The sequence below is a fragment of the Vulpes vulpes genome, chromosome 4 (assembly GCF_048418805.1).
Source record: "Vulpes vulpes isolate BD-2025 chromosome 4, VulVul3, whole genome shotgun sequence".
Lineage (NCBI taxonomy): Eukaryota > Metazoa > Chordata > Mammalia > Carnivora > Canidae > Vulpes > Vulpes vulpes.
In genome coordinates this window covers 84,194,655-84,222,121 of record NC_132783.1, presented here as the reverse complement: position 1 = coordinate 84,222,121, position 27,467 = coordinate 84,194,655, and the positions used below count along the sequence as shown (strand labels likewise).

General features: G+C 37.4%; 1 protein-coding gene across 9 annotated transcripts in view; it reads right to left on the bottom strand.

Moving 5' to 3' along the window:
• The window catches only part of ADK (adenosine kinase), a 494,813-nt gene that overhangs the window by 464,299 nt on the left and 3,047 nt on the right, over positions 1-27,467 (bottom strand). For 2 of the 9 annotated variants that reach the window (XM_026005048.2, XM_072756312.1), the window contains exon 1: positions 9,749-9,937. The exons of 2 other annotated variants lie outside the window; for them this stretch is intronic. In XM_026005048.2, coding sequence (XP_025860833.1) covers positions 9,749-9,762 — 14 coding nt within the window. In that variant the 5' untranslated portion in view covers positions 9,763-9,937. Of the gene's footprint in view, positions 1-3,057; positions 3,167-8,599; positions 8,750-9,169; positions 9,938-27,467 lie in introns of those variants that run through there. 5 more of the 9 variants (XM_072756307.1, XM_072756310.1, XM_072756309.1 and 2 more) reach the window with 5 other exon arrangements.

Genomic DNA, 27,467 nt, shown 5'->3' with positions numbered 1-27,467 from the left:
ATAAAGGCATAGAAAGTTTGAAAATAAAAGACTGAATAAAAAGATATACTATCCAAACACTAATTATAAGAAAACTGCAGTGGCTATATTATTATCATACAAGGTAGACTTTATTAAAGTATAGCTGACATGCAATGTTACATTAGTTTCAGGTATACAACATAGTGATTCAACAATTCTATACATGTTATACTCACCACAAGAATTGCTACCATCTGTTATCATATTCTACTACAATACTATTAACAGTAATCCCTATGCTATACAGACAAGGTAGACTTTAAAACATGGAGTGGCACCATATAAAAAGGATTTCATATAAATAAGTCATTTCATCAAGAAAATAAATGGCTTCAAAATACTTGGGGGAAAAAACTTGAGAGAAACAAATGAGACAAATACAGTCATAATATCCCTCTTTCAGTAATTGGTAAAACACAAAATAAGGAAGAAATCACACTACTGGACATTTATCCTATAAAAATGAAAACTTAAGTTCACATAAAAACTTTTTACACAAATGTTCACAACAGTTTTATCTGTAATAGTTGAAAAAACTGGAAATGATCAAATGTCCTTCAACAAGTGAGTGGGTAAGCTGTGGTATACCAATACAATAGACAAACACTGAATAATAAAAAGTAATGAACTACAATACAACTTGGATAGGTCTCAAAGGCATACATGAATGAAAATAAAATCTGTACTATGTGCTACATACTCTATGATTCCGTTTATATAACACTCTTAAAGTGACAAAACTATATTGTTGAAGAACAGATCAGTAATTGCCAGGACTTGAGGAGCAGGGGTGAACATAGAGGGATAGATAACACAAAGCAGTTTCTTTGTGGTGACTGAACAGTTTGGGATCCTAACTGTGTTAATGGTTTCACTAATCTAGACATGTTAAAATTTCACAGAATTATATACCACCACCACCCCACCATTAAAAAGCTGTTTGTGCAAAAACTGGTAACACTCCAATAACACTTGTAGTTAACTTTATAGTCCTGTATCATTAGGAGAAGTTGTGAAGAGTGCACAGGAACTCTGTACTATTTTTGTAACTTCTTGTGAGTCTTAAAGTATTTCAAAAGAAAGAGTATATTAAAAATGTTTTAAAACACAATTAGGGTGACATTATGAGAAATAAGAGCCTCCAAAAACTATCTCTTCTATTAAAGCAACAAGTTGTCAAAAAAAAAAAAAAAATCAATATCAACTTTTTCAGAACTCTAAATATTAAACAAAGGCTTACAACAATCTAGGAAGCATTAAAGAAAAGAAAAAGGCCAAATCTCACTAAAAACAGCAAGCTTTGTGCCATTTTAACTTGCCCTATTCCCATCCCCCTCTTCCTAGCTCCATGGTAGCCTTAAAAAGAAAAAGCCCACAAGCACAGTGAAAACTAGAAGCCTAGCAGCTACTGGAGGGGTCAGAACAGGATTGGAGCTCTTTCAAAGCCCTATTTTCAGAGAACTGCTATTATTTGAGCTTACAGGCAGTTCTCTGAAAAACCCTACTCCGGAGGCTTCTCATTATTTGACCTGACTCAGCTTGCCCAGCTCTAACACCCTTTTCTCCAGGAGAATTTGTCAAAAACAATCAGCTGCAATTGTTTAACATCCTAGCTGTCTGAAGCAGTTGGCACAAACAAGAAGCTAACCAAAAAACTTAAAAGGAAAAGTGGGGGCATGAGATGTCCATAAAGGGTTCTGAAAAGTTCTGAATATTCCTGAGAATCTAGAAGGCAATGTACATGTGCCCAGAGCTGTGGCATGCTCATGAAAGACCTGAAAGATCCTAAACAATCATCTCTGAGCCATAAGCCTCTGCACAAGCAGGAGGAAATAAAGGTTATGGCAGAATGGTTAAGTCCCTCTGAGTGTTAAACATATGCCTCACACAGAGCCTCTCAGCGAAGACTGGAAGACAAGTATTGGCAAGAATATGGAGAAAGTGGAATCCTCACGCATTGCTGTTGAAAATGTGCAGCTAGCTTGAAAAAAAGTTGGGCAGTTTCTTGAAAAAGTAAACATATATTTACCATATGACCCAGCAACTCCATTCCTAAGTACTAGTAATGAAAACATGTGACAGCACCAAAACATACACGAATGTTTATAGCAGCATTATTCATAATATACAAGTGGAAATACAAATATCCATCAAGAGATAGACAAAATGTAGTATATATATGGAGGCGCCTGGGTGGCTCAATCAGTTAAGCATCTGACTTCAGCTCAGGTCTTGATCCCAGGGTCCTAGAATGGAGCCCCTCAGCAGAGAATCTGCTTCTCCCTCTCCCCCTCCTCCACTTTGTGCTCACACACATGCTCTCTTTCCTGCTCAAATAATAAAATATTTTTAAAAATAAAATGTGTTATATACATACTATAGATTATTCAGCCATAAGAAGGAATGAAATGCTGATACATGCAACAACATAAATGAACTTTGAGAACATTATACTCAATGAAAGAAGTCAGACACAAAAGGCCAAATAGGATTCTGCTTAATGAAACGTCCAAAATATGGCAAATTCACAAAGTTTCCCTGGTTTGCAAGGGAAGGGGCAGAGGAACTGGAGATTAACTGGTAACAGATACAAGGTTTAGTTTTGGGGTGATGAAAATGTTCTGGAATTAGTGGTAATGGTTGTACAACCTTGTGATATAGTAAAAACCATTGAGCTGTAGAGTTTAAAATGTTAGATTTTAGGGTATGTGAATTATATCTCAATTAAATAACAGTTAATAACAGTTAAGTGAACAAAACAACTAAACTTGACCTATCTGGTATAGAACACTACACCCGGTAACTGCTATATTCATTTATTTAATTAAAGGTGTACACAACATCTACACTGAAAACCTCAAAATATTGCTGAGTGAAATTAAAGAGTAAAGACACAGGAAACATTCAGCAGAACAGACTATAAGCTATGCCATGAAACTAATCTCTAAATGACCTATAGATCTGAGATATCACAATTAAAAGTAGAAAATAATTTGAACTGAACACACATATCAAAATTTGTAGGATGTGAGGTACCTGGGTGGCTCAGTCCATTCACTTTATACGAAGTTCTACAACAGGCAAACCAGTATTACCGAAAGAAGTCAGAAAAATGTTGCCTGGATGGGACAGGCAGTAGGATTGACTGAAAAGAAGCAGAGTAGATGAACATGTTTTATATACTGACCTAAGTTGTAGTTATATAAATAAATATATATACTCATATTCAAAATTCAGTGAACTTAGGAACTGTGATTTTAACTGTATGTAAATTATATCACTGGCATTTTTTTCACTAGCCAAGTGAACAGACCAGGGAAATACCTGGGTCCCTTAGGTTCTGTAAGGCCAATCCTTCCATTTTTTATTCTGAATATTCCTTCCTGCATGCTCAAGAAAATGATCTCTGATACAGTAACTCATTTAATATAGCTTTTTTTAAAAAAATAAAATTTATACTCTCATCTACTGAGATACTAACATGTAATCTCTTTTTGACAGAAAAAAAAGATCTCTTCGCTCTGTCCAGCATCATCCTAGATGACTCTCTACAACATAAATGTAGATGTTCAAATTTCAGCCCTCCCCCCCAAAAAAATCCACATATATCAACTAATAGTAGTTGTAGTAGTCCCTGCTGCTTGTTACAGCAAAACATTTCTAAAAGACTATGCTCTGTGAAATAGTAAGTGCCCCTAAACCAGATAAAATTGTTCATTTAATTTTTTTTAGTAAGCCCTATAACCAACATGGGGCTTGAACTCATGACCCTGAGATCAAGAGTTGCATGTTCTTCCAACTAAGCCAGCCAGGCACCCCAAAATTGTTCATTTTAAATTCAATTTTCAGAAGCACATATGTAACATGACTAATACATATAATGTGTAGCGTAAGCATTTTTATAGGTTACTTTTTTTTTATGTTATTGTCTTTAAATCCTCACAATAACCCCATAGGATAGGCATTACAATTATTTCTGTTTAACAAAAACAGGAGGTTCAAAGGATTTTATAATCTGCAAAAGGCCAAATAAATGATTCCCAACTTCAAATTATGTGCTTCCACGTCTAATATACTACATCTAGACATCCAGAACTCTTAGTACAATAAAAATGTCTGACTAATGAAAACTACCCATATCTAACCAAAAAGAAGCTAATATTCCACTATCTTATGGTCCTATTTCAAAGAACATTTCAATGACCAAAATCTACTACAACAAAACTATTACAGAGTGTAAGTAGGTGACCAGATAATTTATTACCCAAACAGGACACTTTTGAGAATAAAGGAAGATCTATTAATAATTTTGCCAGGATAACTAGCATGATGCAGGACTGTCCTGGGCAAACTGAGACATATGGTCATCCTATTTATAAGCTAGCTTTGCTATTTAAAAATAAAAACTCATACTTATGTTTTATTGTAGTATTGTTAAAATAACAATTTAAAACCAAGTAGGCATGAAGAGATAAAGAAACATGATTGTTAACGAATGATGGAGGAAAGGGTTAAAATTCAAACAGTCTAGGCAATCATTTTGGTTCCCTTTTATCTTTAACTGTTCTTAATGTAGCAATACAGTGGCTGGAAAGATTTGTAGTTAGAAAACCTTGTATGCCTTTTCAAACAAAGATGACCTATTTACAAATATGAGCATTAACAACTGACAACATTGCACAGTTCCGGAAAAGAAAGATTTGTTTTAGTTCTTCAGAATATTTCATAAATGAAACAATTTCATTTTATTTTAAAAGCTCATTTTCAGGGCACCTGGGTGGCTTGGTCCATTAAGCATCTGACTTCAACTTAGGTCATGATCCTGGGGTTCTCGGATTGAGCCAGGCCCAGGGATTGAGCCCCACGTTGGGCTCCTTGCTCAACGAGGAGCCTGCTTCTCCCTCTCCCTCTGCCCCTCCACCCTGCTTGAGCTCTCTCACAGCAGGCTTTGTCTCCCTCTCTCTCAAATAAATAAAGAAAATCTTTAAAAAAAATAAATAAAAGCTCATCTACCTAAGAAGTCCTATAGCATAAAAAAGTTTGCATAGTAATCTGAAATTTACAATTCTTATAAAAGATACAGGTCCTGCAAGGAGTCTGAAAATTCTATTTAAAGGCTCCAAAGAAACCAACTCAACAAAGCAAGGCAGTTTCAATCTTAGCCACATTTTAGTCTCCGTATGAATGTTCGCCATCTGAGTGGCTTGGCAGATCTTATTGGATACATCTCAAAAGTCTTGAGTGTTAGGAGAAAAATACCCTAAGACCCAACCCACAGCCCACATAAATTTTCCAATGTAGGCCTAACCCACAAAAGTAGTTCCAGAATCATCATGTAGGGTACAATCATGTCAAGTCCCAGAATAGACCAAATCTGACCTGTCTAGGCAGGCCAAAGAATAGGGTTCCTTAGCTCTATAGCAAACACTCTCCCCGTCTCCCTATCTTTTTCCTAGTCTTCTCTGGCACAAAATCAAGCTCTAAAGCAGTGTTCAAAATCAAACTAGACAGTGATGTTAAGAAAACAAGGCAATATTCATAGCAGTATTTTGAAACAGTGTTGCTCAATGAAAAGCACATAAAGTAGGAGCCAAAAGACCTAAGTTCTATCTTAAGCTCTACCACTGCCTAACTAGGACATACCCTTCACTTTGAGCCTCAAGGTCCAGTATAGAGACAGGAAAAGGGAAAAATGCCCTCTAAGATTCTCATTGAACTAGTCATGACACTGCACATTTTCCCAATGTCTCCTGAATTTAACTCAAGCATCAACTTTCCTATTGGGTCAATTAAAAAATTACAAAAGTATCAATTTATCAAACATGTTCTATCATTTCCCAAATTAAGGTCAACTGGAATCTGATATATAAGAAAAGACAAAAGTTATTCTTCAAAAGGATTATTGGTTTTAGAGGCTGTAATTCAGACTCTTCAACAGTAATGATTCAGCAGAGTAGAATATAAACAGCAAGTTGAAGAGACAGTATCTACAGCCAAATCCATTCAAAGATCTTAAGTTTAAAAAAAATACTTTTGATTTAAATCATTATTTATGAATTTCGAATAGATGAATGCTACACTGTAAAGGGCACTGAACCAGGTATCTAGAGATCTAGATTCTAGTTCAAGATCTGCAACTGTTTGGTTGAGCTTAAACAAATAACAGTATCTCCTAGCTTCAGTTTCTTGAAACATAAGGGAGTTTGCTTCCTACTTTAAAATTTAAACTTGGGCAGCCCCAGTGGCGCAGGGGTTTAGCGCCGCCTGCAGCCCAGGGCATGATCCTGGAGACCCTGGATCGAGTCCCATGTCAGGCTCTCTGTATGATGCCTGCTTCTCCCTCTGCCTGTGTCTCTGCCTCTCTCTCTCTCTATGAATAAATAAATAAAATCTTTTTTTTTTAATTTATTTATGATAGTCACACACGGGGAGAGAGAGAGAGAGAGAGAGAGAGAGAGAGAGAGGCAGAGACACAGGCAGAGGGAGAAGCAGGCTCCATGCACCGGGAGCCCGACGTGGGATTCGATCCCGGGTCTCCAGGATCGCGCCCTGGGCCAAAGGCAGGCGCCAAACTGCTGCGCCACCCAGGGATCCCAATAAAATCTTTAAAAAATAGAAAAAATAAAATTTAATTTTTTTCAGATAACACTATTCTCTATGAGATTCAAATTGCTTTAATGACAGAATTTTTATAAAACTTATAAAATGCCCTAAAATTTAAAAGCACTTTCATACCTACCTCACAACATTGTGAGATACATATTAGTATCATCATCACTGAGTATTTCGTTAAACAAATATCCAGAGAAGAAAAGGAAAATGGTTAACTCAAAAAAAAAAAGAAAAAGACTCTCAGAACCTAGGTATGCTGACCATGGTCCTCAATGGCTTCCAATCTTACATTCTGTCATTGCAAAGAGTTACATATTACAATATTTAGGAATGAGTGTTTTTTTTTTAAAGGTCTTATTTATTTATTCATGAGAGACACACACAGAGAGGGAGAGGCAGAGACACAGGCAGAGGGAGAAGCAGGCTCCATGCAGTGGGCCCAATGTGGGACTAGATCCTGCGTCTCCAGGATCAGGCCCTGACCTGAAGGTGGTGCTAAACCGCTGAGCCACCCGGGCTGCCCAGGAACAAATATTTCAAGTGGTGTAAAAGGCACCATTGGACATAAAGTCAGATTTGGATAATTTTTTATCTTGATCACTCTCCTCACCGGAAAAAGCCAATCAATAATACCTATCTTTTGGGCCACTATTAGACTAGGCACAAAATGGAAGCAAGCCTAACAATACCATGTTGGTGAAAACTAAAGTTGACACAATTGCACTGAATGCAGTCCTCAGTGGAAAGTGGCTGGTATCTGTAGGACGACCAACTCGTGCAGAGCTGCCTCAACTTCCGTAGTCTCCCTGTCTACTCATCAACCTAAGTTCTAAGTTATCAAGCTCCTTAGAGGACTAGAGTAAAGCAAAAAAGTTGCTATAATTGTTTCTCACAATACTTGACAAATTTTGTTCATAGAAACAGCTTTTTCAGGAAATTTAAGTAGCATATTGTTCCTATAAAAGTATCATGCAGTGTACTACATCATGGATGTCTGGATTCAATTCCTAACTGCTACTAAATGATTTCAAACCAGGCACCCAATTTCTCTTGGTCTGTTTCCTCAGGTGTAAATGTGGTATCTGGTTTATATAACATATTTAAGGGGCATATGTGTGGCTCTAATGGTTAAGCGTATGTCTTTGGCTCAGGTCATGATCTCCAAGTCCTGGGACAGAGCCCCAAATTGGGCTCCCAGATCAATGGGGAGTCTCCCTCTCCCCCTGCCTCTCCCCCTGGTTGTACTCTCCCTGTCAAATGAATAAATAAAAAATCTTAAAAAAAAAAAAAAAAAAAAAAAAAAAACGTATTTGGGACACCTGGGCGGCTCAGCGGTTGAGCATCCGCCTTCGGCTCAGGGTGTGATCCTGGAGTCCTGGGATGGAGTCCCACATCGGGCTCCCTGCAAGGAGCCTGCTTCTTCCTCTGCCTATGTCTCTGCTTCTCTATCTCTGTGTCTCTCATGAATAAATAAAATCTTAAAAAAAAAAATTTTTTTTTTAATTGTGGGGGTCATCACTATAGTTCAAGACTACGTAAATTGCAAACTAAATCTGAAGAAACCATAAAATTTAACTATTAGCAATTATGATCCTTCCATTAAGTCAAATAAGGCTGATATGAAACCTTATTCAGTCTTGAACACAACAGCCATTAGACCCCCAACATTAAAACACCCATCCTGTTGTCACATGCCAAGGAGTAGAAGCTTTGGATTTGTGTTTCTCCACTGAAGAGCAACCAGGAAGACAATGGTCAATTAGTTCTTATGTGAGTCCACATAAGAACGGGTTCTGAACACAGAAAGTATTTGACTCACACTCCTAATTAGCAGCAGGCTGCAAGGATGGGAATGGAAATGGGAGTGGGGTGAGGGGAGATTTACTTGGTTTGACAGCATAATGTTAATTCGTCTTAAAACGCTGTTAGCATAAAAGCTAGACTCTTAGGTCCCAATATAACTTACTGTGAAACCTTTCCAGGCGGGTCTCCGAGTTCTAGTACCTGGATTTCTCCTCCCGCATAATGAGGTAAGTACTCGTTGTCTGTGTCCGGATATTACACAATTTAAGAAAGAAAGTGTATCTGAGATCAGCACAGTCGCATCTTGTCTTACCTGAGGATTAGGTTCCCAAGTCATCTCTTAAATATTATATAGTCAAAATTACCAATAAGAAACCGTTAAATCACCAAGGCTAAGACGGCTAGAAGCTCACAAACCAAAAATTAATTTATTTTATTCCTTCACAGTTTGTGCTGGAGCCTCCCCTTCTCTGGGACAATGAATGCCAAGGTCTACTTTAAAAGAGGCGGCTCAGAACTCTGGGTAAATAAAGCAATTTATCTCTTTTTATAAATAGTCGCATTAGCATAAACATTCAGTCTAGCTACCTGCCGAGAAAGTGGAGCGACCCATTAAGCTGCCATCATTAACAAAAACAAAAAAACAAAAAACAAAAAAAACAAATCTTCACAACTTTGGAAGAGCTACTGGGGGCAAGTCTCCTCCCGTTCACTGCTCTCAGGCTACACCTACCGCCTCACCGAAGTCATTCCACTCGTGACTCTCCGATAAAAGTAGGTAGACAGATGGCACCTTGGGGAACCAGAGTACGGATTCCAGCCACAAGCTAACCTTTGAGGGACACACAATTTCGCAACTTAGGGGCGATCAATCTGCTTCAGGGAAGGGCCAAATATGCTGGTCTGCTCATGGCCACCAACGAAGTTGTCAGAGGGCATGACATGCAAGCATGGCCACACACGGTCCACGTCACACTTCCTCAGGCGCTGGGTCACCCCTGAGGGGTTAAAGGTGCTGCATTTTTTCCCCCATGAGAAATCCACTACACACGCAAGCAAGCTTCAAATCCTGGAATCCGGGCGAGGGTCACCTCAGCGGTGCGGCTAGTTAACAGGGCTCCGCCATGTGCCCGAGACCCAAAAACTTCTGAGAGCAGAAATGACCAAATGGAAAGTGCAGCGAGAACCTCCCAGGTGAGGGGACCCGTCCACCGGGGGCTGCAGACCGCTCCAGGGAGGCGGCGGCAGTTCTCAGCAGGCGGGAGGCTACCGCCCAGCAGGCGAGCCCCGCAGACTGCCGCCCTCTCGTTACCTGATGGACGTCATGGCTCCACTTTCCTGCCCCTCGCTCCAGCGCTCGCCTCAGGCTCGGCGTCCGCACGGGCGACGGCGGCAGCAGGTACCACGGCAACTGCTCCCTGGCTCCGGCGCTCGGCGACCGGGAGCGCGTCCTCACACACCCCGCACGCCCGCGGCCCCCGCCGAGCCGGCCCCATGCGCTGATTGGCCGCGCCGCGAGGGGGCGGGCGCTCCGCCCACGGCCGGCGGCCCGAGAGGAGCCCCGGGCGCCGCCCGCCGGGCCGAGCCGCCCGCGTGTCTCGGGTCGGCTCCCTGGCTCGCCGGCTCGCCGGGTGGCTAGCGGGCGCGGTGGCCATCTTGGGTCTTCGTAACAAGGTTCCCCCCATCTCCGGCTGGTGGGGCACGAGGTTGGGTGCCCGCCTCAAAAATGGCCGCCCCGACTGGCAACCGGTTTGTCAGTCACATGGCCACGGTCTACCTCTGCGCTCAGGTCGCTTGAACCGGGCTTGGGGCGCGGACGCTGTCGGGCAGCCCCCGCGGATGGGACTGAACAGCCTGGAAAACCCATCTGCAGAAGAAAAGCGGCCACCTCCTGGGGGGACCTCGGCCTGGCGGAAACCGAACGCGTGGCAACAGCAGCATGTGTTGAATTCGAACTCGCAGCCTCTCAGAATCAGTTGCTGTGTCCGGTGGTCCCCCACCGTTCTTGGACTTCAGAAACACTTAGAACGGCTTATTTAACGCGGAAGTGTCCAGGGCCCACTGTAAGCTTTGTGCCTCAGAATCTAGAAAAGGTGAGGCCCAGGTGCTGCAGGTACACAAAGTTTCAAAGCCTCTGGGCCAATTAGCCCACTTAAATGATACTGCTCGCCACGCTTCTCAAATTACCACACTTTTCTGAAAAGTATGCAAAGCTCTGAAGCAAGCATCTAATGCCACAGAGGCGAGGCGGGGCGGGGCGGGGGTGGGGTGGGGTGGGCAGAAATGAAAGGACCCTAACTCCTGGCCCTAACCTTACAATTTAGTGGGGCCAAACTGATTCTGAAGCAATAAGGAGACAGGTAAATTTCAACTGCGGTAAAGATCAGAGGAAGCAAAATCACTGTAGGCTTTATGACCTAAATAGCTTTCTTTATTCCCTCCTTATTCTGTGTAAAGTAATATTTATATTAACACACTGTAGTCTCCAGTGATGTTCACTTACTGACCCTATGGGGTGGTGTGATCAATTACACAGGTCTGAAATCAGTTATATATAGAAACATAATCCAGCATATGATACTGAAATATGCCTAATGTGACCAGAAAAACTGATTTTTAAATTTTATTTCATTTTAATTAAATTTTAAAACCAAAGCAACGTAAAATATTTTCCATCAATTTTTTTCATTGGACTGTATCTCACTATTTATGTGAAAATTTAGCACCCAAAGTGAGACACTGTAAATATAAAATACCAAGTTTTTCAAGACTTAGTACAAAAAAAAAATGTATTACTGACTACATGTTGTAACAATATCTTACTACACTGGGTTAAATAAAATATATTAAGATAAATTTAAACTGTTTCTTTTTACTTTAATGTGGCTACTAGAAAACTTAAAACATATGCATCTTGCATTGTTTCTACTAGACACTGCTGTTCTACTGTCCAAGTTAGACTTCCTTCTTTTCTTGCCTATCATTACCCTTCTGACAGAATAATTCTATTCACAAAAGGCAATTAGGGAGATCAGTTTATACAGATCTGAGGCTCCTTGCTAACCATCTAAACATCAAGATTTAAAGACTTCCAGTTTTATTCAAAAATACTTTTTTCTTTAGCATTGTTCTCTTCAAATTGGTAAATGACTATCTAGAATGAACCCATGAACTATAAATCTGGTGTGTTTAGTCCATGACTAAAGACTGTTAAAAACATAACTATGCTTGGCTGAGTGAGACTTTGACTAAATGTCCACAAGCAGAACAAATCAGCTGTTCCTCTGGATTAAAGAGGATCTGAATCAAAGCAGCAGAGGACCAACAATTTAATAGTTTCCCTCCTCCTCTTGTGGAAAATGTTGGTAGTCCACATGAACTAAAATCAAATCAGGAATAATCCTTAGAAAGGATTTCAAAATCTCAATGTACTTTTAATATGGGAGGTATTGTGGTGCTGCTTTATTATACATACATATGATTTGAGAGATCTCGTTAAAATAAAGGTTTAAACTCACTAAGTCTCTGTGGCCAAGATTTTGCCAGTTCTTTATGCACCCAGACCTCATCAATTGCTTCTAGTCAACGGACCATGTTAAGTGTCAAGGCTGTAAAGGAGGGTAGAAAGGCTATAAAGGCAGCAAGACAATGTTTGGAAACCCTCTTGACTCCCTACCAACTGCAGGACCTTGGCTTATATATTACAGGTTCTTAACCTATCTGTCCCTCAGTTTACCCATTACATGCTTTTCAGGGCATTGTGAAAACTAAAACTTAACTAATTCTAGTAAAGTGTCTACTGGAGCCCTTGGCACGTGGTGTGAGTACTACTTCGTTATAATCACACTGGTAAAAATTCCATCTCTGCGAAACATGAAAGTTAACATGAACTTGGCTCTATGAAATATAAAATGCACTCTTCCTCATGCCTAAAATACTTAGTGATTCCCACTTTTGATTTTTAACAATAAAAGTTTTTTAAATTAATTTTTAAATTAATTTTGGTGCCAAAATAGCTAGACTTGAAATTTTATTTTTAACAAATACACTGAATTCATTAAGGAAAGATTAGAGACTGCAATATTCAAATCTTTAATCAGAATAAAACTATATCACATCCTCTTCATCTAACAATCAAAATGTTAAATTTTTTTTACTTATAATCAGTCAACACAACTTTCAAAAAGTTTATTCTTTTAAAATGTATTTTAGGTACCAGTCCCATTTCAGCAGGTATAGACATAAAAATGTTATTTCAGCAAACAGGGCTCATGTATGATTGTTCTTTCAGAGTCAATCAGGTAGGGACAAAAGTAAAGACATGGTTTTCCAGGCAAAAACAGAAATTCTCTTTATTCTTTCTCTCTCGGGCCTTCCACTCTTTTTCTTCTCATTCCCTATCCTCTCTTCCACCCAGTCTTTCCCATTTCTCCCTCCCTCCCTTTTTCTTTCTCTCTCTCTCTCTCTCTCTCTCTCTCTCTCTCTCACATGCAAATACACACACAAACAGCTACCGAGTAACTATTACTTTTTTTTTTTTTAAGATTTTATTTACTTATTCATGAGAGAAACAGAGAAGCAGAGACATAGGGAGAGGGAGAAGCCAGCTCCCTCCAGGGAACCCAATGAGGGACTTGATCCCAGGACTCCCGGATCACGACCTGAGCCAAGGCAGATTCTCAACCTCTGAGCCACCCAGGTGCCCTTACTTAAAAGCTTTTAAGGGAAAGCTTTTTAGGGAAAAAATCAGCCAACTAAAATTTGGATCCTTCATTAACTTCCGTACAGCTTAAATAGTTGCACCAATAAATAAATAGTTGCATCAAGATAAGTGGGTCCAGATAGCTTGCTCTTGGATAGATACGTATTCTATTTTATTTAACAGTGTAGATAGCCACTTTAAAAGCAAATAGATAACTAACCCCAAACAGCTGAGTGCCTCCAGATAGCATAAATAAATACATAGACCCACCCTACTACATTTTTTCAACAAATGCTTCAAGGCCCAAAGTGATAGCACAGTTCTCTTCAAAGGATGCTATAAAATCAGCTTTTTCATACATAGTTAGCGGGAGTATAAATTAATACATTTCTAGAAAACTTTTTGGCAGTAAGTGCCACCAATTCCTTTTTTTAGGCAACTATCATAAATAAAATAGAACAATGCAAACAAGGATTTGTACTCCCAGTTATTCATTTTAGCATTAATAATAGAAAATATCTGATATTCTAAATAGCCAAAAATAGGGTAATGGTTAAATAAATTGCAGAAGAATGTTATGGAGCTATTACAAAATGTTTTTATAGACTTTTTAAGGATGTAGGAAAATACTCATGTTAAATGAAACAAAATAAACAAACAAAAGAATGTAGAGTATGATCTTGATCGTGTTAAAAAAAATTCATACCATTATGCAAAGAAAAAAGATTGGAAAAAAATATACCAATAAAGCATCATGGGTTTCTCAGAAAAGTGGAAGTATATAATTTTTACTTTTTTCATCAGCTTATAAACTTTCTACTATAAGTGGTTTTATTAATGTAAAATTTTCATAATTATTAAATTTTAATTATCTTCCTGAAATGGTTTAAAAATACAAAACTTATTCCTTCTGTTTTTAAAATTGTATTTTTTAAATCACAATCCATCAAAGCTATACTTATTTTTAAAGAAACTGGGCTTACTTTTATACATGTCTCATCTTTTCATGTATAAAGACTGCTTAAACAGAAACAACAAAAATGTCTTTATGATTTTCTTGGTTAATTTTAAATCTTAACTGACAAAAATTAAAAGCATAAATACCGCTTTTAGAGCTCTGCATAGCCCTTATGAGGGCAGCTGTCACAATACTGAATGTGGAATGCCTTCCCTGCATATTAGTTAAAAATACATCTCCCCGTTTCCTATAAATTAAAATGCTAATAAAATAATACTTTCAAAACAATCTATATCCTACTTCAAAAAAAAAATTTCTTCAGATTTGTCTCCCTAAAAATAAGTAGTGTGCCACAGTGTAAGGTTCAAGCCTGGGAAAAGAGAGATGGGAATTTTATTTAATCTTGGACCTTATAAAGAACATTATAACCTTTGGCCATCAGTTTTCTTACCTGAAACACAAAGAAGTTTGTTATAGGTGACATCTCAAGTCCTGAAATTTCTGTTTTTATTGGCCAAGGAAAGAAAAAAGCTCACTTGTGTCTCAATACAACTAGCGTTTTTTTTAAAGAGCTGATCAGTTTTAACGCAATTTTAGTTAGCTTTCATTACAGACAAGACTATTCCAAGAAACACTGCTAAGTGTATTAACTCTTTCCTCAAAGACATTATATATAAAAGGTCGGCTATTTTTATTTTCTTTTAATTATTAGCTGTAGATTCTTGTGTCACATTTCACTTAAACATTACATATTCAAGCAATATAATCTTTAAATGGAATCTGATCATTTATTTCCAAGGAAAATTTGAAGAATATAATAATGTTTGATTGACTAAATTTTATTTAGTAAGAATTCTTAGCAAAACTCCCTCCCAGGAACACCTACACAGTGCTGCTTTATTTCCAGGGAACTACAAATCTCTGAAGCTCAAAGAAAACCCCCAGTGCTTTGGATAACAGTGCTACCCAATTATTTATACTGCCAAGAACACAGTTTTAAATTATACAATTGAGTATCATCACCATTTCATTAAAGAAAGGGCATTTTAACGTAAAAATATATGAAGGAGGGACACCTGGTGGCTCAGTTAAGTGACTCGATTTTGGCTTAGGTCATGATCTCAGAGTCATGAGATCAAGCTTCATTCGGGCTCCACACAGCGTGGAGTCTGTCCCTTTCTCTCTGTTCCTCTCCCCACTCACTCTCAGTCTCTCTCTCTCAAATACATAAAATCTTTAAATATATATATGGACATCACAAAATAAAGAACAGCTATTCCCAAAGTCTTGTTGAAATCTTACATAGTTTCTATAGATCTTTCTTATTTTTATTTCACTACAGATCTGATCTACAGTACTTAAAAACAAGCTTTTAGCAATTATTCACTCATTAACTCAACAAATATTTATTAAACAGCTATTCAACTGCTCCAGACACTAGAGATTCAGCTACAATCAAGCTGAACTAAAGGCACATGAAATGCCTTTACATTCTAGTGAGGAGATACGGATGAATAATCCAACAGTAAGAACATCAAATGATCATATGTGCTATGCAGAAAATTAAAACCAGCAGATAAATGGAGAGAAAGGCTCCTTTAGATAGTCAGGGAAAGCTTCCAGCAGGAGAGCACTGAATGACAAGGAAAAGCCAGGTGGAGGAAAGCCATTACTGATAGCACTAAAATGATCTAGAAGACCGGTGTGAAACAAAAGGCAAGGGAGAGAAAAAATGTTTGTAGTCAGAGAACAAGGAAGATCATGTTCCCTTTTATAAGCCTACAAAGTTTTGATTTTGTTATAATAAGCATGACAAGAAGCCACTGTTAATTTTAACACCGTTTTAACATTTTAAACAGACAAATAACATGATCTAATTTTGTTTTCAAAGATCACTTTAGGTTATTGTGGAAAGAATGGACTATAGGAGCATGAAAGGAGAAAGACCAAATTAGAAGTGTACTACAGTAATAGAGATGACAAATAATACTGCTAGACACAGAAGGACATTTTGGAGACAGAATAACATAACTTGCTGGTGAACTAAATATGACAGACTAAGGAAAAGGAAGGAATCAAGAACTCCTAGACTTTGGAATATATTGGGTAAATGTGGACTACACTGGACAAATGGTGCTGTTTACTGAGATAAATGGAGAAGGCAAAAGAGAAAGAAGCTCAGAAGACTGGAGCTTTGGGAGAGGTCAGAATTGGAGATAGAAACTTCTAAAACAGATTTTTCCTTCTAGTCTTTCTTACTCTGTGGTGCCTACTATTTCCTATCGGTAGACTAAAAATAAATGTTCAGAATTGAATATGCAGTTTTATTGAACAACACCCCAAAAGAGGAACCATATTGGAGTCAACAGTGGGGGGCATATTGTGGTAACTAATTACAAGGAAGAATATTGCTAGGACTAATTCCTCCTCTTTAAAATAAGAAAAATAGGGCACCTAGGTGACTCGGTGGTTTAGCGTCTGCCTTTGGCTCAGGTTGTGATGCCAGGGTCCTATGATCAAGCCCTGCATTGGGCTCCCCCTGCAGAAAGCCGGCTTCTCCCTCTGCCTATGTCTCTGCCTCTCTCTGTGTCTCTCATGGATAAAAAAAATAAAATCTCCAAAAAAAAAAGATGAATTGTTTCTTAGAGCTCTTTTTATTTTTCAAAATTTCAACCACAATTTCATTTGTCAAAATCACAAGAGTGATTTTTAACAAAATCATTCTTTAACCACTCTGCAAGAATTTAGGGGTACACAATGAGTATCAAGTGGCTAAGCTTACTATCAAGCTAAGCAAATTCCCCATCCTAGCCATTCAGCTATGTGAATCTAATTTAAGCCTTACTGAGGCCTTCCTTATCAAGACCTCTCAAGACTCAGAAGTTGAAATCACAAATGTTCACAATAGGTTCCAAAACAAATTTACTTACATAGGCCATAAGTATCTCCTTTTTCTAACCCCCAGTCCCTACCATTTTCTTTATAAGAGTAAAAATAAATGTGGTCTCAAATTGAATATGCATTTTATCTGAAAAATGTCCTAAAGAGTAATCATTTCTATTTGGTTGTTTTACAATAATGGAATGATTTTCTAACATTTTCTTTTATTCAACATTTTTGTTTTCTTTACTGAAGGATGGTGAGATAGGGGTGGGGAACAGAAGGAGATATCTCACTTTCTGTTTTCAACACAAACATAACAGCCTCAGACGGCCTGTATATGAAGGAAGCTATTAAATCCAAATGTAATCTTCATGCATTGTAAGAAGGCAGCTCCTTTTGCGTGTCAAATAGACTTTTTAGGTAGAGACAGCAAACTTCAGACTTCATATATATCTTTGAACCTTAAATCATTTCTTCAAAAACCAAAAATACTCAGTATTTCATGGAAAAATAATATACACATTAAATTCTGAACTTTAAAACCAAAAATAGACATACTTTCCAATGGGGAGGGGGAGACTATCAAAAGTAATCATCTTTCAAGAGGCAATAACAGAATTAAAAGCTTGGAAATATAATTCAGTCATGTTCTTCAAAATTATTTTATCATAACTGTAGCAGATTAAAAATGGACTCAATTTCTTGGAAACAGGAATCTATGTCCCCTCCCCCTGAATTTGGGCTAGCCTAGGACTCCTTTACCCAACAGGGTACAGTACATGAAATGATGCTGTAACAGATTCCTGGCTAGCCTTAAGAGGACTGCCAGTTCCTGTCTTGTTACCTGAACTGCCAGGTAAGAAGCCCAACAAAGAGGTTGAAGAAACTACATGAAGAGGTTCACAAACTATATGGAGGGGAAGAGAAGCAGGGTTGAGCCCCGCTTTCCAGCCATCCTCAACAAAACATCAGGCAAGTAAGGGCAATCTGAACACTCCAGACCAGACCTATTGTCAGCTAAATACCTCCAAGTGATCCTAGTCAGTACCACACAGAGAAGAATCAACCAGCCAAACCATGTCTGAATTCCTGACCCACAAAATAATGAACTCTAATACAGGAGTTGTTATTTTAAGCCACTACATTTTGGGATAGAAAACCAAACTCACTGTGAAAAATACTTTTTTTTTTTTTTATTGCAACCTACTATGCTATACTTAGAGCTAATTGAACAATGTTTCACAAAGCAATACTAATGCTTACCATATTCAATGCACTGGTATTTTCTATTCTATTTTCCTTTTATAAAATACCAGTTGTGCTACAACCAAATTGAGTCATGATTTAGTTTGAAAAGCATTTCAGTTTATATTACTCACTTCACAGGTGCATACACAAAGCTAGACAAAAACCTTAACAGCACCTAGTTCATAACAAGAAGCTTCTCCTGAATTCTCATTCACAGCTCAGAACTGAATGAAAAGCTAAAGAGATGAAGTGTCTGAGGTTGGAGGTTACACAGAAATCAAAAATAACTAAATGGAATTGAGACTTTTTCTTTTTTATCACTTCCCTTTACCTCCCCCTTCCTGTTCACACATCTCTCTTGCTCTTCCCCTATTTCCTTTTTCCTATGATAATCAAGCATCATGAAACTGAAGAGTTTAAATAACATTTTAATTTAATGAAATGTAGTAGTCCTATTCTTAAAAGTAGACTAACTGAATGTTTCACTTCTTTTAAAAGGTTGCCTTTATTATTATTTGTATGAGGTCCAAGGCTAATCATGACTGCAGGTCATTTTTATTGAAAAGGAGTTCCACTAATGGAAACACGTACACACCAGAGACCTTCTCATCAGCGCCATCTCATATCTGGTACAACATTTTCATAGGATTTCAAATTACTAATAGTATTAAAAACATTAATAGCTTTCTAGAGGATTACTAGTACTTGTTTCATGTATAATATAGGAATACTTTTTGAAGCAAAGGGTGTGCTTAATGATTAAAAATATTAATCATACAAATCACCATTGATTCCTGTTGGTTATATAATATCTGAATATTATAGCTAATTATGAAAAATCTTTAATAAGATTCAAGTTTGAATCCTATCTCTGCCACTCACTGTGTAATCTTGGGCATATTAAACTTTCAATATAACAGTTATTTCACAGTATTATAATAATTAATAATGCTAAAGACAAGATTGAAATTATTAGTATCAGAGGAAAGTGCAAAATCTCCAAAGTAATTTAAAACATATTAGAAATTGTTCTGTCAACTGGAACATTTTAACGCTTAAACATAAGCAAAATTGGTTTGCTCAAGGCTTTTTAATTAGAAATCTGCCCCAAATTCAAGTTCAAGGGGTTAATCCATTTGCAAAGCATACCATTAAGTATATCCCACAATGGAATACAGTATTGTTGAGGAGTAGGGGGACGGAGGAAGGGCTACATATGTGTCAATGAGAGAACTTGAAAGACAAAAATCTAAACAAAGTTACTAAACACAGTGCCACAGAATTTATTTAAAAAGTGTGCTTATCTAGCACACACAGAATTCACTTTGATAAGTGCTCGATTTACAGCTTTATAAGTGTAATGTGAATAGCAGGAAATATGAGTCCTAGGTCCTGAGTGTGAATTGAGAGCTCATTTCTTAGAGTCTCCTCTATTTCCTCAGCTAAAGGTTACCTTCAAGGATAGGTAAGAAAATGTTAAGGAAAGCACCTGATAAAATTTTTACCATGTTATTCTTATCTCAAAACAATCCAAAAACTTGAAAGAAAACAGATACTTCATTTCTTGTTCCAGAAGGTAAATTCAATGGGAAGTTTTATGACTTGAAATCAAATCTCAACTCAAATACTTCATAGCTTTAAGTAACTAGCTGTGTTACCTGAGTAGGTATCAGTTAACCTCTCTGGGCTTCAATTCTCTCAACTGCACAACATAATAGGCTGATTTTAAGTACTTCATCAGGCACTAATATAGATTCTAAAACATGTTCAAAGGGTTCCTAAAGGGCAGCCCCGGAGTGCCTTAGCGGTTTAGCCCGCCTTCCGCCCAGAGCCTGATCCTGAAGATCCGAGATTGAATATCACGTCAAGCTCCCTGCATAGAGCCTGCTTCTCCCTCTGCCTGTGTCTTTGCCTCTCAATCTCTCTCTCTCTCTCTCTCCCTCTCTCTCTCTGTCGGTCTCTCATGAATAAATAAAACCTTTTAAAAAAAAAAAGGGGGGTTCCTAAAAATCACATGAAATTGTATATTAGAATTTCAGTAGCACATCTTGGCTGAGACCTGTTCTTTTCACACCCCAACTCCATAATTTGTGGGAAACCTCAGCTTTAGGAGGGCCCACCCTACCAAGGAATTTGCACTGTCATCACCTCCCACCCCTGTTCCTACCCTCACTCCCACCAGAGTTCTTTGGAAACACTTCTCAAAGGGAATAGCTTCTCAAAGGGAAAAGCTAGAAGCGCCTGCTTACAAGTACAGACCTGTTTTATGAGTGTAAAGATCCAACATCTTGGTTAACAGATCATTTTAAGAGCTCTGAATTGGACTTGATATCTACATACAGGATATTAGCAAGTCTTCTCAGGAATATAGTTTATTTAAGTTTCACATAAGTCAAAGGTCAGGTGTGTATGTGTTTCCATTAGTGGAAAATGTACTCTTCTTCCCCTATTTGTGCTGAATCTAGGTGAGGAATGGTATACAACAAGGGGAAGAGGAGTGCTAAAGAAGGGATTCCTGCTTAATGTAGTAGGCTGAGCCACGAAAATTTAGTATCTTTCCCGATTCTAAGGATCTGTGAGTGTAAATCTTGAAGTTTATATATTTCTCTATAGAGTATCCTTAAAATGTTCAAACATAGGGAAGACCCAATGAAGTCAAACCTACCATGTAGAGAAGAACCTATATTCCCCACCCACACCCTAGAAAGACAAATCTTTTCCTTTTTTTCTTACTAAAATACTATTTTTAATACTAAACATTGAGTACTACTTACTGCATTAAATAGTGTAACTATGTTTTGTTTTAATATTTTAAATGTACACTACCCAGATGCATACATTTGGGTAAGAAAGTGCTAAGTAAAATTAACAAGACAAAGTAGAAATTTGTCAGTATACTTTCATGTGAATCAACGTGCTATCCCATGCTAAAATGCAATATAGTCATTTATTTTGAGTGTGTGAGAACAGACACATAACTGAGGGTAGAAGCCTGCATCACTTCTACAGCTTAACAGCTTTAATCTTCAACAAAACTAAGAACTAAAAATTATAACTAAGGTCTCGTCTGTTTAGGAGAAACAATTTCTGAAAAATTCTATTTTTAGGAGGAATCTAAGACTTCCCTTAGTCACGCCTATAAAACAAAAAACATTCAAATTTCTAATGTGGTTAACTTCAAAGACAACATATTTGAACTATTTATTTTTAAAGGAAATAATTTTCTTGTATTTCAACTTGTTTACTCAAAAATTTACATGGTTTTTCAGACCAGCTCTAGAACTCAGAGTAAAACATTTTGCTTTATTAAGCTTAAAGGAATTTGAGAAAACTAAGACATCTGAATTTAATTCTTTTGCCATATTTTGTTTTCAAGTGACCCCTCCTGGATGAGTCAACAGAGACAAATTTCTTTAAAAGACCATTTTGTGGTATTATCCATTGGTTACAGAGTACATTCGCTTACACAGTATGCTACAAAACTAAGAATAGTATTGTTAACCCTCTATGTTTTTTAGAGTTCTGATTACATTGCAAATAGTCTCACTAATTAAGGTACTTGCTAACCCAAAGGAAAAACATTAATCATTCTGATAGGTGACTCAGATCTTTGTTAATTCTTTCAGAAAATTTATTCCTCCACCAAATAAGTAATTTTATATTTAAAAAAGAAAGTAAGGGATGCCTGGATGGCTCAGTGGTTAAGTGTCTGCCTTCGGGTCAGAGAGTGATCTCAGGGTCCGGGATGGAGTCCCACATCAGGCTTCTTGTGGAGAATCTGCTTCTCCCTCTACCTATGTCTCTGCCCCTGTCTCTCTCTGTCATGAATAAACAAATAAAATCTTTAAAAAAAAAAAGAGAGAGAGAGAGAGAGAGAGAGAGAAAGTAAAGAAAACAGTGACCTTAGGGCCTTAATGTTTGTGTAGAAGTATTTTTTTTACTTCTGAAGGAATTTTCCCCATGGACAAATGCAAGAAATTGTTATAGTCAAAATTCACTACAGTCATGAGAAAGAACAGAAATGCAATGTAGGAGTACATCTCTTCCCTCTACTGTCCTGTGGCTTTGGATTTATTTTGTACACAAAAAAATGAAAGGTCCATGAAGTGTTCTCAAGTAAGAATTTACAGGTAATAACATGAACCCATTTTGCAACACTGAGTACTACAAACAATCATAAAACATCATTAAAGAGTTACTTAAGAATTCATTTATTCAAAAAAAGTTTAGAGCCTATTATACTGCAATGAAGTAATTAATTATGAGGCACTAAGAGTTATTCAACTAGCTTCCTGATTTCAAGCAGCAGTAAATGAGGCAAAACATGCACAGTATACAAAGCAGTAATGCAAAGTATAAACAGCCAGAGGAGGTGTTCCCAAGTGGATGATCAGGAGAATTTTTTTGGCCGGACCTTAAGAAATAAGATTATCAGTAGGGCGATTGTTTGTTTTCACAGATATTTTCTACACATGCTATAGAAATGGATTTTTCTATGCTATGGATTTTTCTCATGCTTAAGGAATGACAGCACCTCTCTCACTCTACAAGGCCCTAGTAGAGTTATTGATTAAGCGTGTTCCTCTGAACTCCATCTACTACCCCATACATACAAACACCATGCTCACACACACACCCACATCCACATGGGCACACACAACACACACAGGATGAGGAGTAAGAATATATCCCAGGCTGCCCAAAATCCCCACCTCTGATACAGTAACTGGCTCAATGGTGGGTATGTAATCCAGGCAGTATTTTCAAAACTGATACACGAACATGGAAAATCTCTTCCACTGGGCATGGAAAATCTCTTCCACTGGGCTCAGGAGATTTTGACTTTGGGCAGAGAAATGCCATCTTTCTTGTTATATTAAGATGTCCTAGGGCGCCTGGGTGGCTCAGCGGTTGGGCGTCTGCCTTTGGCTCAGGTTGTGATCCAGAGGGTTTTGGGATAGAGTCTCGCATTGGGCTCCCCGCAGGGAGCCTGCTTCTCCCTCTGCCTGTGTCTCTGCCTCTCTCTCTCACTGTGTCTCTCATGAATAAATAAATAAAGTCTTTAAAAAAAAAAAAAAAAAGATGGCCTACATGAGAAATAAATCCAATATACCCGAGAACAATGGAGGCAGGGGATGCACTCCTAGAATGAGTCTTAACTGGCTGCAGTTACCAGTTATGTTAGTTAAATTGAGTCCCTTAGAGACTTAGAAATGGTTCTAATAAGGATGCACTAAAGTCCAGCCTCAGTCTCTAGAATGCCAAATAATCACTTCAATATCATTTCTAATCATTCCTAATTTTGTGAGTGATCAATGATCAATGATCACATAGGTTACCTTCCTATCTATAATCCTGCAATTGCAGGTAACAGCAAAATAGCAGGATTTACTAGTAACTAAATGTGGCTAAATAGTGAGATCCTGTTGTTACAGTAATCAAACTGATGGGACTTGAGAAGGTAAAAATTTCTTAAAGGAAAATTCCTGTACATACTGTATTATTCTAGAAAAGATATTGAAATCAGCATGCATGCAATGAAAGCCAAATTGCAAATGGAAACTCACATGTTCAGATGTTCTTATGCTGAAAGCTAATTACACTGCTTTTTAGATGAAGACAAATCATACAAGGCCACAAGTACAAACAAGTACAAGCAAAAACATCAAAAAATATGTGAGGGCAACAACTTTAAATATCCTTTGGATAATATTCAAAAATATCTTCTCTAAGTAGTATATGAAATTTCAGTAAAATAAGCCTTTCAAATCTTGAGATCCAGAAGCTGAAGAAAAATCTTTAGTCAGTCAGTATTAGAGAGGAAGAAAAGCCTAATAACTTGATGACATATCCAGTACCAGTTTTATGATAGGGCTAGACAAAAGAGATCTTTGAAATAAAAACATCTATTTAAAATCATAGATGTGTAGAATGGGAAAATGCAGCAACTGACTGATAAGAATGTTTCTAAAAACTTCTAAAAGCAATTAAAAATTTTAATAGAAGTCCACAGTCCTTTTGCTGACTTCCGTGGGCAAGATATATTTTTAGGGCCAGAATTTTAAGAGACTCCAAATTTTAGAGCTTTCAGGAAGACAATACACTGTATGTACTGTATGTTTGGTAAACCACCCAGAGTTTCATGCAGAATGCCATTAACAAACAGACTAACATTTCTACAACAAAGCATACACATCTGTGTAAGACAGATAAACTCTACAGAGAGTCTCATATCACATTTTGTCAAATTAATTCATCTCAACCTTTTTAAAAAACTTCCAGTTTTCAGAGCTTTTGGAATTTCAGAAATATAGATGAAGAGATTACAACCTATAATAAAATCATAGTACTACTTATTTTATAAAGTTCCAGGTCTACTTAGTATCCCAGAGTTCCATTCCATAATGGTGATATTTAGCCACTCAGCACTCGCCCAGGATACATAACTAGTGCACATCAAGTTTCTCCAGCTTAAAATCCAGAGTCCTAATATACATGTGCAGTGCAGAAAAGCTGGAAAATACAAAAAAAGAAAAATAAAGAAAACAAAAATAACTACAATCTTTCCATGTAGAAGTAACTAAATTTTCAGATTCTTTCTATACATATTAATTAGGATCAAAATCTCTATAATTTTAGTGTGGATTTTTGCTTTTATGTTACTATGTACCTGGAATACCCTTTTTTTAAAATTAATTAATTAAATTTTTTTTTTTTTTTGGAGTTCAATTTGCCAACATATAGGATATCACCCAGTGCTCATCCCATCAAGTGCCCCCCTCAAAGTGGAATGCCTTTTCAACCTGAGAACAGTGAACTTAAAAGTCTGGAAAAATTCTCAGCCATCATCTCTTCTAATATATCTTCTCCACCACTCACAATAGTTCCTCTCTTTGGAACACTCAGAAGTTAAGGTATACTCCTATCTCTTAATTCCTATTTATTTCTCTGTGCTACATCTGGATGAATTATTTGGTACTATCTTCCAATTCGCTAATTTTCCCTTCAAATATGTTTAGCATAAAGTTTTATCAACCTATTTTTTATCTTTTTTTTTCCTATTTTTTGTCTTAATTTCAATAACGATTTATTCTTTGACCTAGCTATTTATTTCATATTTATTAATTTTTTATTCATAACATGTTTTTAAATGGCTACTACTTTACCTTTTTAAGAGTCTCTGAAATACTTAAAGTCATTTTAAATTGCTGACTAATTCCATTAGATTTTGAGTGAATTTATCTCCTGATGGTTATGCTTACTTTCAGGCTCAAAACTTTTCCCTTCCTTTCTTCTGGTGGTTTGAGATAGGCCACCTCACTTCCAGATCACATGACCTCCAAGCTTGGTGCTCTTTTAGATAACACATGATAGTGCGGATATTACAATTCCCCTCAGGAGACTTTTGTTTTCCATTTTCCTTGATAGTCCAAAGCCTTAAGCTTAAAAGATTACATTTCTAAACATAAGTGAACAGCATGTGGTATCATTCAAAAAAGATCCACCAACTTCAATTTTAGGCTGCATTATTAAACATAAAAGGTCTAGAAAAGTGAAGGTTATCACTCCCACTCTATGCTGGGCTACTAATTCAGTCAACAAGCATTAACTGAATAGGTCCTAAGGACCAGGCACTGTGTAACACATTAAGGACACATGATCATCTTTGCACCTTTCCAGTCTGCATATATTTTCCTCATTTTATCCTTAAAACAGACCACTCCTGGAACAGTGTACTCAGTTTGTAAAAATAATCTTCCAGAGAATTTTCTGAAAGAAAAAAAAATGTGTTTTAGAAAAAGTGGTTACTAAAACTGTTACCTCAGATACTCATAGACTTTTTATCCTGTTTCCCATACAATTTTAAAACACAGAGTCCTTAGTGAGGTAGGACACAGGGAAAGAATAAAAGGAATCCAGGAAAGTGAAATGGTTTGGAAGCAATAATTTGAGAAAAGCTTAGTATTTGCTGATTGGGAAACTGCAGTTTCTTTTCTTTTTAACATTACTAAAAGTCATGACGTGAAACAATCTTTAATTGCTAATGTCATATAGAGTTATAATGTGGGCCTTAGGATTCAACCCTTCTTAACATCAACTTCAGAGCTTACAAATATTTGCTATGATGAACAAGTAGAGCTATGCTTGAAGATTAGGAAGAACTTGACATTGGAGGTGGAGAGACTAGTTAGGAAGCCAACAAAACCTAAGCAAGATTTAGTCTACGCCTGAATTGTGGCAGCCAGAATGGAAAAGGAAAGGCATTTATGAGACATTTCTGAAGAAGAAAAGACCAACTTTGATAACTATATGTGAATGGAAAATGAAGCAAATACCTAGATTCCAAATTTTGGAGAAAGAGAAGTTAGTAGTACCATTAACAGACGCAGGAGCCATGGAAGAAGGTGCAGATTCAGGACAACAGACGGACTTAGTTTGATATACACGACTTTGAAGGATCAGCAAGACACTCAGGAGATATTCAGCAGATAGTTAAAACGAGGTTCTTAGAACTTAAGGACATAGCAATCACACACGTGATCCTGTAAATAAATGTCCAGTACAAAGCCTGGATGCCCTCTACTTTCTGCTTCAGTCAGACCAAACTTCTGTAATTACCCGACAGAAGCAGCTCTCTCTGATCTACCTCCAAACAAGCTTTCCTATAAAGCCAGACACCCTACTTCATACCTGGTTAACTCCTTGTCATCTTTAGAACGCTCAGGTATCATTTTCCCAAACCTTTTCATTTCCCAGGAGGAGGTACCTACGTCTTACCTCTCAACATATTAGCACCTAATTTTTAGCATTATACCTAAAATAGCAGCCATTTAAAGACTGGAAAAAACAGACTTGGCATGTGTTCAATAAGCTTTCGAAGGAACAGGATCCTCTTAAAGGAGACTGCCAAAGAAATGAACTGGTATGAAATTTCCAAGAGAGAAAAGAAAATGAGCAGTCCTAAACGTAGGTATTCATCATGGAACATATCTATCTAGGGATCAGTTCCTGAAAATGCTTCTCAACTTCTTTCAGCTCCAATACCTCCTCTGTAACATGAGGATTGTTATCTACCTCATGGGGTTGCTGGAAAGATTAAACGAGATTAATATATATAAGGCACCTAGAATAATGTCTGGCATTCAATTAATACCCCTTCTATTCCCCAACCCAACATGAAAATATATTAGAGCCTGCTTATTCACAACTTTAGTAACTGCTACAACCTGAAAAGCAATT